At 46.2% G+C, this 11,518-nt stretch overlaps 1 protein-coding gene across 4 annotated transcripts; it reads left to right on the plus strand.

Moving 5' to 3' along the window:
* The first annotated feature begins 980 nt into the window (after positions 1–980).
* Positions 981–11,164, plus strand: SLITRK4 (SLIT and NTRK like family member 4). Of its 4 annotated transcripts, none has more exons than XM_032428311.1 (2): positions 981–1,342; positions 5,778–11,164. In XM_032428311.1, the coding sequence occupies exon 2, from the start codon at positions 5,828–5,830 to the stop codon at positions 8,342–8,344; it is 2,517 nt and encodes an 838-aa protein (XP_032284202.1). In that variant the 5' UTR covers positions 981–1,342; positions 5,778–5,827; the 3' UTR covers positions 8,345–11,164. The 4 variants fall into 4 exon arrangements, with proteins under 4 accessions (XP_032284202.1, XP_032284203.1, XP_032284204.1 ...); XM_032428312.1 differs by lacking the exon at positions 981–1,342 and adding an exon at positions 1,983–2,152; XM_032428313.1 differs by lacking the exon at positions 981–1,342 and adding an exon at positions 2,342–2,756.
* Positions 11,165–11,518: the final 354 nt, after the last annotated feature.

The raw sequence follows: 11,518 nt of genomic DNA on the forward strand, positions 1-11,518 counted from the left end.
TAAACATCAACCAATTATGGTAAATGTTTAACTGTAGGAGTTTGGGCAGACAGCCAAATTCTGGTTTCAAAGCTATTGCTAGTTTTAGTTTAAAGAGTTTTTCATTTTTAAGTAAAAGCATTTCTGGGTACTGACTATATACCCTATTGTGGCTAGAGCGACTGGAATTTGAATAAGTGGATTAGGCAGAACATAGGTCGTGAAGAAATGGGCCCTGCAGTAATTTACCTGAAATGTGGCAAAGAATGGGCTAGGAAAATACTTGCCTTTTATAACTTAGCTCTATTTACCTAAAGCCAGTTTATCCCCACAGACACAAAGTAAAGAGAGAGAGTTGTTTTTCTTAGCCAAGCACCTACAAAAACAGCAAGGTTGGGGGGGAGGGGAGTAAAACGACCGTTTTAGCCTTTCCTCGTTAGGAAAGCCAGGTATTTGAAATACATACCAGAGAGCCAATGTCCCCCTCCCCACAGGTACATTTGCTTTCTTGCCAAGCTTATTAACTAAATTCCCAGTCTGCATGAAACTCGTTTCAACATTAGCCTTTCCCCAGGATATTCCTACTCTCTTGTGGAAGAACTAGCAAATGGGTAGAAGGGCCTAGACAATCCACACGCTGGATTTGCAGCTTCTGGATATTTGAGATTCAATTGCTAAAGCCACTTTGGTATAGCCATGATAGTGAGGGGGCTACTGAAGTGACTTTTCGTAGTCCCTTCCGTTGTCTCCTTTTCTGACTCCCCAAGGTATCCCGTGGGTCTCTCTTCCCGCACAGCCCCCAAAGCTCCAAACCTTGTCCCCCTTCCCTAAAGCCTCTCATTCACCACCACCCTCCCCAACCAAAGTCCCCTCCCGGTCACCACCAAAGCCCGGAGAAGTGGAACGCACACAATGCCTCCCTTATAGGGCTCGAGCTGGGAACTGGGCATGCTCAGTAGCCAAAGCAGATTTTTTTTTTTTTTTTTCTTCTTCTTCTTTTGGTCGCAAGTGAGGCATCTCTCCCGGTCCCACACCTCTGTTTCCTCTATCCCTCTCCCCCTCTCCCCACCCCCAGCTCTTTAATCGTCCTGCTTAACCCGTTCTACACCGAAGGCACGCAGAGTTCTAAGGTGCGGAGAATTAACCCGTCTCCTCCTAAACCCACTAAATAAGTCTCACTCTGGGCTAAAGCTTCACACTTTTGCCTTAAAGCCCCCAGGCCCTTACGCGCAGACAGGTAGGGGGAGTGAGGATACTACTGGATCCCAGGAAACTGGTCCCAAGAAGGCTCCATCCAGGATCGCCCGCTGCCGAAGAAGTATTCCCGGAGCCCTCTGATCTGCGGGGTGACAATTAGCCGAAGGTACTGTAACCGTTATACAAAGCCCAAGTGCGATTGTTGCCTTTGAATGTCATTGTTGTTGACTCACCCCCCTCGATCCTGGAATTATTCAATCCCGCGTAGACTCGACGACCCTGTCTACCTCCCTCGGCCCCCCTCCCCCACCTCCGACGTTTCTTTGGCTTTGCCTGGGTTCTTGGTGGCTCTCTCAAAGGAACGCCCCGTGTGTGTGTGTGTGTGTGTGTGTGTGTGTGTGCGCGCGTGCCTTCGTTCTTAGGGGACTGAGGGAGGAGAAAGGACTCGAGTGTGCGTGTATGTGGTGGGAGGATGGAGGCTGGCGCGCTCGCGTTTGGAGACTGGGGTCTCTGCGCGTGAGGAAAGGGGTCGCTCCTCCCTAGGGGGTGTTTTAGGCATAAAGAGGGGGCGGATGCCTGGAGGAAAGTGCGCTTTCTTGGCGTGTGAGTAGAAGAGGAATCAAGTGGAGGTGTCTGGATGGGGGACAGGGGGCCTCAGCAATGTGCGGGGGTCGAGGTTCCTGAGTTTCGGGAGGGAGGCTGCGTGTGTGCGGGGTGTGGGGGGGCGGGGGCGGGGATTCGACGCGTGTATGTAAAGGTGCAGCCCGTGTGCGAGGGGCTGGGTGCGCGCGCGGTGTCTGGCCGGGTGCGCGCGTGCGCGCCGCTGCCCGCCCGCTTGCCTGCGAGGGCTGCTTGGTGGGTTTGACGGGCGAGCCGGCGCGGAGCAGCTCGATCCCGGATCACGTAGAGACCATCGTGGAAACTGCAGAGCGGATCACGGCGCGGCGGGCCCTGCGAGAGCTGCTGGGCTCCGGAGGTGGGTGAATTTCCAGCGGGGCTGCGCGAGCTGCACCGCCACTCGCTGCCTCTTCCCCGCTTGGTTCAGCAGCACGAGTGTATGTGTGTGTGTGTGTGTGTGTGTGTGTGTGTGTGTGCCCGCGCGGGCGCGCGCGCACGCGCGGAGGGGGGCAGGTAGCTTATTATTTTTAGTTTGGGTCGTGTTGGTTTGGGGCCGGCCGAGTGGCCAAAGCGACCATAGTGGCTACTCCACCACCACCCTGCTTGCCTACCCACGGCGCGGTCGCAAGTCCCTGAGGACCAAAAGAATCCGGTGTCCTTAACATCACTGCCTCCCCGGGCAGCCGGGGTTGGCGGGGAAAGTGTCCTGGTCTAGGGCGGCTCGGGCTGTCGGGGCCGCTGCGCTGGCTTTGTTTTCTGTGCCCCCCTCGCAAGCACTCTAGGCAGACGTGGATCTGGGGCTCAGGGCAGTGGCCCCCGAGCTGGTCGGAGATTACTGGCACCCAGCAACACAGGGAATACGCGAGAAGCCGGTGGCTAACTCTAAAAGACCTGCAAAGCCGGGCAAGTGCTGGCAGCGCGACTTTGCAAGATGCCCAAATGTTGAGCTGATTTCTGGCTTGGTGAGAGCAGCACTCTGTGGCTGGCCGCGGGGGGTGGGGGGGGGAGTTGGAGGGGTAGCCTGGACCCCCGCTCTCGGCCACAGAGCCACCGGGTCACTCTGCCTGTGACAAGCGGGCCAGTGATGCCCCAGTGGCCCTCGGCCTCGTGGCCTGAGCTGGCCGTCTCTTACCCCTCCTTCAACCACCGCACGCCCGGGTCTAGAGAGGCCGATGGAAACTCCAATAGCTGCCCGTTGTGGGACGGGAGCGCGCGGAGAAATGTGTGCGCAGCGGAGCTGAAGGCCCCCGCGACATCCCGAGCGGTCCCCGCCTCTGCTGCCCAACCCACGAGGGCGCTGCTTGGGCCCGGGACCCGGGAGGGGGCTGCGCGCCGGCTCCGGGCACCGGGATGCGGCAAAACATTGCGGTACGCGCCATCGCCGGCGCCCCTCCAGCCGCGTCGCCGCCGGCCCGAGGTAGCGCACAGGGGGCGGCAGTGACCGCGTCTTTTGGCGGAGCCCCCCACCCCCGCCTAGGCTGGCGGGCAGAGGTTTCTCCTGCCAGCTCCTGGGGAGCCACCTTGGCCCACCCCCCGCAGGCATCTGTCCCCCCGCAGGCCCGCTCCTTCCGCACGGGCGCGGAGCCCCGGGAACGGCACTCGGATGGATGCCGGATATGTGGTAAGGCTAGCTAGGTTTGTGCGGTCCTGGCCGGCTGTGGGAGCCGAGCGTCTTGCAGGGCACAGAGATCGAGAGACGGAGAGGTAGATGGGGAGACGGGCCGCTCTTGGCAGACGCGCCGCTCTCGGCAGCCCGAGAGATGGCTTTTGGTACCCAACTCATACTTCGTGGGTTTTTTTCTTATTTTCCTTTTTCCCCCAATTTTAAAATATGCATGTTTTAGTGGTACCATGTGAATGGGAGGTTTCTTTCGCTTACATTCAGTGCCCCCTTGCCCTCTTTCTATCTCCATTCCAGCTCTCTTGCCTCCTCTCACCACTACTCCATGGTCTCTTGCCCTTTTGGTCCCTCTTCCTTGGCGATCGACTCCCCCTCTCCCTCGCTTGACACTCCAGCTGCCTGCGGCTTTCTCTGTTACACAGGAGATGCATTTGGGAACTTCCTAGCTTGTCCTTGTGGCTTTTTTCCCCCTTGCTATTTAAAGTAGAAATTACGAGGAGGAGGGCAGCTCCTTATGCAATTTCAGATCTGCTGATGCTCCTTGTTCTTGTTTTTGTACTGAATTCAGGTTATTCGGGATTTTTGTTTTGTTTTATTTTGTTTCTAGTTTGGTTGATTTTTGGCTGGGGGTTAGTAACAAGAAATGACTCAACTGAACCAGAATAGCTGTGAAAACCACATCTATAGGAAGGCAAAATGATCATGTGAAATTTTGATTTTACAATGAAAGTTGGCTTGGATGATGTCATACTTAAGAATTTATGACTTCTTTTTGCACTGCCAATCAAACTATCACGGTGAATAGGGGAAATGCATGTCTATATGGCAGGCAAGGAGCATCTCGGCAGTGTTGGCTGTATTCTGAACCAAACTACTTAAAATGCAAATCTTTCTGGGTCGTGGCTAATGGATGGTCTACCTTGAGACATGGTTGGTTTTACCACTAGCTGATTCCTCGTGGGCAAAATAAACAAAGGAGTTTCTGTGTGACACTTCTTTGTATCATTCCCTCATCGTGTGTTCCTGGGTAATTTGTTTATTTAATTAATATTTGGTGGTAACCATATTGAAATTGCAGCGAACTTCCCATTCAAGATGGAAAAGACTCACATGCCTAAAACTGCATCAGTAAAATGCACAGTGCTTGTTTTTCCTTTTAGGCTTTTCCAGGAAACATTGCATATATTTATATATCCATGCTGTATTTAAGGAAATGGCTACAAGGGGTTAATTTGCTAAGCATTAAACTCCACTAGGTGATTCGTGATTTGTTTATAGACAGAGACATGGGGTGGTGATATTGGGAGGGGATGTTTGGGAAGTGATGATTTTAGGACATTTACTGTACTAAATGTATCTGGTGCTGCAGATAAAACCACTCAAGGATTGTATTGTGTGAACTCCTCTTCCTCAGCAGTGCTAGTCTGTGGTCAAAGTGAAGGAGATTAGCATCTGAGCCAAGTGTCAGTCCTCGGACCTGGGTTCAAAATGGCATGTAAAGGAATAGAAGTGGGCCAGGTAGGCAGGAGAGCCAGTTCTTGGGGGGTGGGAAAGCTGTCTGGACGTCAGCTAGGCAATTGAGGAGCAAGCAGGTTTCTCTCCTGCTTTCTGGGACCCAGAGACAAAAGGCTCCCCCCCACTCCTTTGGAGATGACTGACAGGAAATTAGGTACTGTGTATTTACTTGAAATTAAAATTTGGCCATTTCCTACTCAGTTATTTTTCTAGAACCTCACTGGGTCATCTGTGTTTTTTAAGGCAGCCATGTACAGGAGTGAACTGGTTCGTGGCAGTGTGCTTACCTGTGGGCTGAAGCTCAGGCAGGTCTCTTCCCAGGGCTCCTTCTACCTTGATCTTTTGACTGTCCCCTCTACAGCAACCCAGTCCCTCCCATTGCCACCCTCCGTTGAATCCCGGGCTCTACTATCTTCTCTGTTCAGCCTCTTATCGAGCTGAAGCCCAGAGAGCAGACTTCTACAGATTGAAATGCCTTTGTGGTGCAAACTACAAAGGCAGAGTTGATGGCCTGGGATCAGTCATTAGAGTTGCAAAAGGTCGTGTTCAAGGGTGGAATTTGATAGCCCATGTAGAGAAAATATTTTTTGATTGTAAAGGTTTAAGCACAATCAAGCCTTTTTCTCCTGTTGTTTGTTGGGTGTTATGCACGTGTAAAATGTATAAACTACAGGTATGGAAATAAAACTGTTGGCATTTCTGGTGATTATTGTTCACCTGAGTGAGAATCCTTGCAGAAAACTACAAAGCTAACCATTGCAGCCACGCGCTCACTACGGTATGATGTAAGCGCAGATACTTTTTCAAGTAATGATCATTGAAAAAATGTTTTCTTTTTATTTTGTAGATTATTTCTCTTTATTCAGAAGCATAAAGTTGTTTGCTGATTGCAAGAAGATGTTTCTTTGGCTCTTTCTGATTTTGTCAGCCCCGATTTCCTCGGCAAATGCAGATTCTGACATATCGGTGGAAATTTGCAACGTGTGCTCCTGCGTGTCAGTCGAGAATGTGCTCTATGTCAACTGCGAGAAAGTTTCGGTCTACAGACCAACTCAGCTGAAGCCACCGTGGTCGAATTTTTATCACCTCAATTTCCAAAACAATTTTTTAAATATCCTCTATCCAAATACATTCTTGAATTTTTCACACGCAGTATCCCTGCAGCTGGGAAATAATAAGCTGCAGAACATTGAGGGAGGAGCCTTTCTTGGGCTCAGTGCATTAAAGCAGTTGCACTTGAACAACAATGAATTAAAGATTCTCCGAGCTGACACTTTCCTTGGCATCGAGAACTTGGAGTATCTCCAGGCTGACTACAATTTAATCAAGTATATTGAACGAGGAGCCTTCAATAAGCTCCACAAACTGAAAGTTCTCATTCTTAATGACAATCTGATTTCATTCCTTCCTGATAATATTTTCCGATTCGCATCTTTGACCCATCTGGATATACGAGGGAACAGAATCCAGAAGCTCCCCTATATCGGAGTTCTGGAACACATAGGCCGTGTTGTTGAACTGCAACTGGAAGACAACCCTTGGAACTGTAGCTGCGATTTGTTGCCTTTAAAAGCTTGGCTGGAGAATATGCCATATAACATTTACATAGGAGAGGCTATCTGCGAAACTCCCAGTGACTTATACGGAAGGCTTTTAAAAGAGACCAACAAACAAGAATTATGCCCCATGGGCACGGGCAGTGATTTTGATGTACGAATCCTGCCTCCGTCTCAGCTGGAGAATGGCTTCACCACTCCCAATGGTCACACGACCCAAACATCCTTACACAGATTAGTGACCAAACCACCGAAAACCACAAATCCTTCCAAGATCTCTGGAATCGTGGCAGGCAAATCCCTCTCCAATCGCAATCTCAGTCAGATTGTGTCTTACCAAACAAGGGTGCCTCCCCTGACACCTTGCCCGGCCCCTTGCTTTTGCAAAACACATCCTTCAGATTTGGGACTGAGTGTCAACTGCCAAGAGAAAAATATACAGTCCATGTCTGAACTGGTACCAAAACCTTTAAATGCCAAGAAGCTGCATGTCAATGGCAATAGCATCAAAGACGTGGACATCGCAGACTTTGCCGAGTTTGAAGGACTGGATTTGCTCCATTTAGGCAGCAATCAGATTACAGTGATCAAGGGAGATGTATTCCACAATCTCACTAATTTACGCAGGCTCTATCTCAATGGCAATCAGATTGAAAGACTCTATCCTGAGATATTCTCAGGCCTTCATAACCTGCAGTATCTGTATTTGGAATACAATTTGATTAAGGAGATCTTAGCAGGCACCTTTGACTCAATGCCAAATTTACAGTTACTGTATTTAAACAATAATCTCTTAAAGAGCCTGCCTGTTTACATTTTTTCGGGAGCACCCCTCGCTAGACTGAACCTGAGGAACAACAAGTTCATGTACTTACCTGTCAGCGGGGTCCTCGATCAGCTGCAGTCTCTTACACAGATTGACCTGGAGGGCAACCCTTGGGACTGCACTTGTGACTTGGTGGCGTTAAAGCTGTGGCTGGAGAAGTTGAATGACGGGATTGTCGTGAAAGAGCTGAAATGTGAGACACCTGTTCAGTTTGCCAACATCGAACTGAAGTCCCTCAAAAATGAAATCTTATGTCCCAAACTCTTAAACAAGCCATCTGCGCCATTCACGAGCCCTGCACCTGCCATTACATTCACCACCCCGCTGGGTCCCATTCGAAGTCCTCCCGGTGGCCCGGTGCCTCTGTCTATTTTAATCCTCAGTATCTTAGTGGTCCTCATCTTAACTGTGTTCGTTGCTTTCTGTCTTCTTGTTTTTGTGCTGCGGCGAAACAAGAAGCCCACGGTCAAGCACGAGGGCCTGGGGAATCCTGAGTGTGGCTCCATGCAGCTGCAGCTGAGGAAGCATGACCACAAGACCAATAAAAAAGACGGACTGAGCACAGAAGCTTTCATTCCACAAACCATAGAGCAGATGAGCAAGAGCCACACCTGCGGTTTGAAAGAGTCAGAAACCGGCTTCATGTTTTCAGATCCTCCAGGACAGAAAGTCGTTATGAGAAATGTTGCCGACAAGGAGAAAGATTTATTACACGTGGATAGCAGGAAGAGACTGAGCACAATTGATGAGCTGGATGAATTATTCCCAAGCAGGGATTCCAATGTGTTTATTCAGAATTTTCTGGAAAGCAAAAAGGAGTACAATAGCATAGGTGTCAGTGGCTTTGAGATCCGCTATCCAGAAAAACAACAAGACAAAAAAAACAAGAAGTCACTGATAGGCGGCAACCACAGTAAAATTGTCGTGGAGCAGCGCAAGAACAGCGAGTATTTTGAACTGAAGGCAAAACTCCAGAGTTCCCCTGACTACCTACAGGTCCTTGAGGAGCAGACAGCTTTGAACAAGATCTAGGTCATGCAATCTCACTTCATACAGAGGACATTTATTTAATGATGAAAGTGCCTTTTGTTGACTTCTAACTTCCAAATACTATATTATCAATAGGCATAGAGGCAGGTGTTTCCGAGGCTGTCTCATTAACTGTAGCTGCAAAGATGTGTCCAGTAGAAGAGAATTTCCTTAATAGATTTTACTACATAAAACCTATACTGTGGAGTCCTGTGGGGATACTGCAAACTCTATTGCCAAAGGGATGCTTTATATACATGATACACTGAATTTAACCTCAAGAGGCAAATCTGTTTTGTACCCCAATGCAAAACCTTCGTCTCTTTGTGCTTTGTAAAGCAAACTCAAGAAAACTGGTACCAGTGTTTGTACCTCAGCTGGGTCCTTCATCTTGCACGTAGATTAAGTCGGTGGAACTGGAATAAATCCTTTTGATTTGTGGCATTGTAACAACTCTGTGTAAAGATTATCTGAAAAGTTAAAAAAAAAAAAGCATGCAAAGAGAGAACATTCGATAGTATTTGTAAATCGGTAAACTTTATGGCCTGCATCTTGAAACCGCTGGATTTATAATGTTAAATTGTGCAAATATTTGTTTAAAATATACCATGCATTACATAACTATAAAATAAATTTGAACACTTTAAGCATTACCTGTCTATACATAAAACCTAAAAGAAAAAAGTCAACGTGAGTTACATAGCGTTTGTGGTGATCTGAAGAAATACATGATGTTTATCAGAATTAAACAAGGCTCAAATTAAACTAACATTAGAGTTTGTTCTCAGTTATGTGAAATACCCACAATCCTTAAAGGTTGTCCAAAATTAGCAAAGTGCTTACCGTGTGAGCGCACCCAAAGCTATTTTTGTAACATAATTCATATTTATGAAGTACTTTGTATACTAAATAGGAAAATATGTACTCCTTAATATGTATTTAATATGCCTGACTTGTTTTCCTGATCACAGGGACTTTATCAATAGGTATAAATTTAGACAGAAAAAAATATACCAAACCGAAACTGAAGCTTCTGTGTACAGAAATATTCTGGACATTGTGATCAGGTATAATTTAAAAACGAAACAGACAAAAAAAAAACCCACAAAAACACAAAAATACAAAAAAACAGTTCTGTGCTATTCTTGAGAATTTAGCATATTATCTTCAGATTTGTTACCAACTGTGCATTTTAAAATAAGTTCCTTAGTTTTATAGTATCGTGTCTGGGGCAGTTGTTACTTGCCATCAGTTGTCTTGCTTTTCAGGATTCTATGAGCTTAATTCAAATAGTTTTCACTACAAATATTTAAAAAAAAATTAATGAGTAAGGTTAATAGTTATATCTCGTATGCATCAGTATCCTGTTCTGTCATCATTCCAGCTACTATCAGATAATCCAGTAGAGCAGTGAACATCATGGTGATCTCGGCTATCAAAGCCACACTGTAAAATGCTTTCATTGGTCTCAGATGAGTTCACAGTCTGCAACTATAAATGATATGCCACTGTGTTTGATTGTGCTGTTAACTTCTAGGTCAAAATTGGTCAAAGGAAGGACTTGATAATGGGAGACATTTGAAGATTTTTAGGAGCTCCCAATTAGCAAAGTGACATCCTGAAACACATTACCTTCTTGGCCTGCCTACATATGTATATTTCTTTGTGCTCCATCTCTTATAATTACTATATTAGTCAGTGAGATGACCAAGGAGGTAAACATAGGCATTCTTCATGAACTTCAAGTGGCAGATGTTTTGGTGCAGCTTCCAGAATGATGTGGCGGCTAAAGATGTAACAGTAGTCCCTTTATTAAGTACTAATTTCAGGGCTTTATATGTTCCAGGATAAAAAAAAAAATAAACAACTTGGCATTCTTAGAGGGTGTGCGCGTATGTGTGTGTGTGCCTGTGTGTGTGTATTTGGGTGTATATGCATACATATAGATAATCTGGAGATTTTTTTTGAAATAGCAGAAAAAATTGTCTCCATATGTATGTGCTGGTGCTCTTAAAACTTTAATGTGTAATTTTAATTTTCATGACAATGTCTGTGAAAACTTTATATGAATATTAAAAAAATACAAACAAATACTTGCTTTCTGATCTTGAAAGAAAAGACACGAAGATGTGTGCCCAACAGCGTGTTTTCATCTACAATTTCATAAGGACTTTTAATATGCCATTACCATGCTTGCATTTATCCATGGATTAAAGGGCTCCTAATGCATACTGACAGGATAAAGACGCAAAGGCTTCAAAGAAAGTGTTTTAGTTTATCCTGTCAATAAAGTATGGATTAAGGAATCTTAAGTAGACACTTATGGGAGGAACCGGAAAGCTCTATCCATGATCTGGGGATAATAGGTCATTGGGATGATGCCTTTTATTCAGTGTGGTGATGCTTTGAAGATGTTTCAAGGTTTCTGCAGTTGTCAATGGCAAGAGTACCTGCCACCATCTCAAAGCTTGCTGTAGCATATTGGCTATCTCATACTCTTCTGCCGAAAGGTATAAATGTTCGACATTTTTAAAAAAGTAATATCAATGTGTGTGGTTATTTGGAGGTTTTAACTGTAAGTGAATGACAGTAACAAATCCTTGGTTAAGGCCAATCTATTTTCCTTAACTGAAGTCATTGTGCCTACGTTATACAGTGTATACTGTTTTGCACCTGTCTCTCATTAGTTCTAGTTGTACATTTTATGATAATGTAGTTAGGCATAAGTTTTGAGTTGAGTACAAGAGCAGTTAAGATACTGTACATTTTGGGGGCGCCTGGGTGGCTCAGTTAGTTGGGCGACTGCCTTCGGCTCAGGTCATGATCCTGGAGTCCCGGGATCGAGTCCCACATTGGGCTCCCTGCTTAGCAGGGAGTCTGCTTCTCCCTCTGACCCTCCCCCCTCTTGTGCTCTCTCTCTCTCTCTCTCATTCTCTCTCTCAAATAAATAAATAAAATCTTTAAAAAAAAAAAAAAAAAAGATACTGTACATTTTGTTGGCTTCAACTATAACCTTGATGTTAGTTTAACCCCTTGAGGAATGATCTATATTTCAGTGCAGCATCTTTGGTAGAATTTGATTCAAATCTAGAAAATCCAAGAAGAGCTCACTTCTAATGTGGTCTGACACATCATGGGCTTCTTGGCATTGTATCATGTGCTTGGACTCTGTTAGAA

This window comes from Phoca vitulina, unplaced genomic scaffold (genome assembly GCF_004348235.1).
Source record: "Phoca vitulina isolate PV1807 unplaced genomic scaffold, GSC_HSeal_1.0 scaffold39, whole genome shotgun sequence".
Lineage (NCBI taxonomy): Eukaryota > Metazoa > Chordata > Mammalia > Carnivora > Phocidae > Phoca > Phoca vitulina.

Excerpts from the sequence above, each read along its gene's own strand:
- SLITRK4 (XM_032428310.1), top strand. The coding sequence starts at position 3,145 with ATGCGGCAAAACATTGCGGTACGCGCCATCGCCGGCGCCCCTCCAGCC. Across the intron at positions 3,416-5,777 it reads GGATGGATGCCGGATATGTG|ATTATTTCTCTTTATTCAGA; the intron begins GTAAGGCTAGCT and ends TTTATTTTGTAG.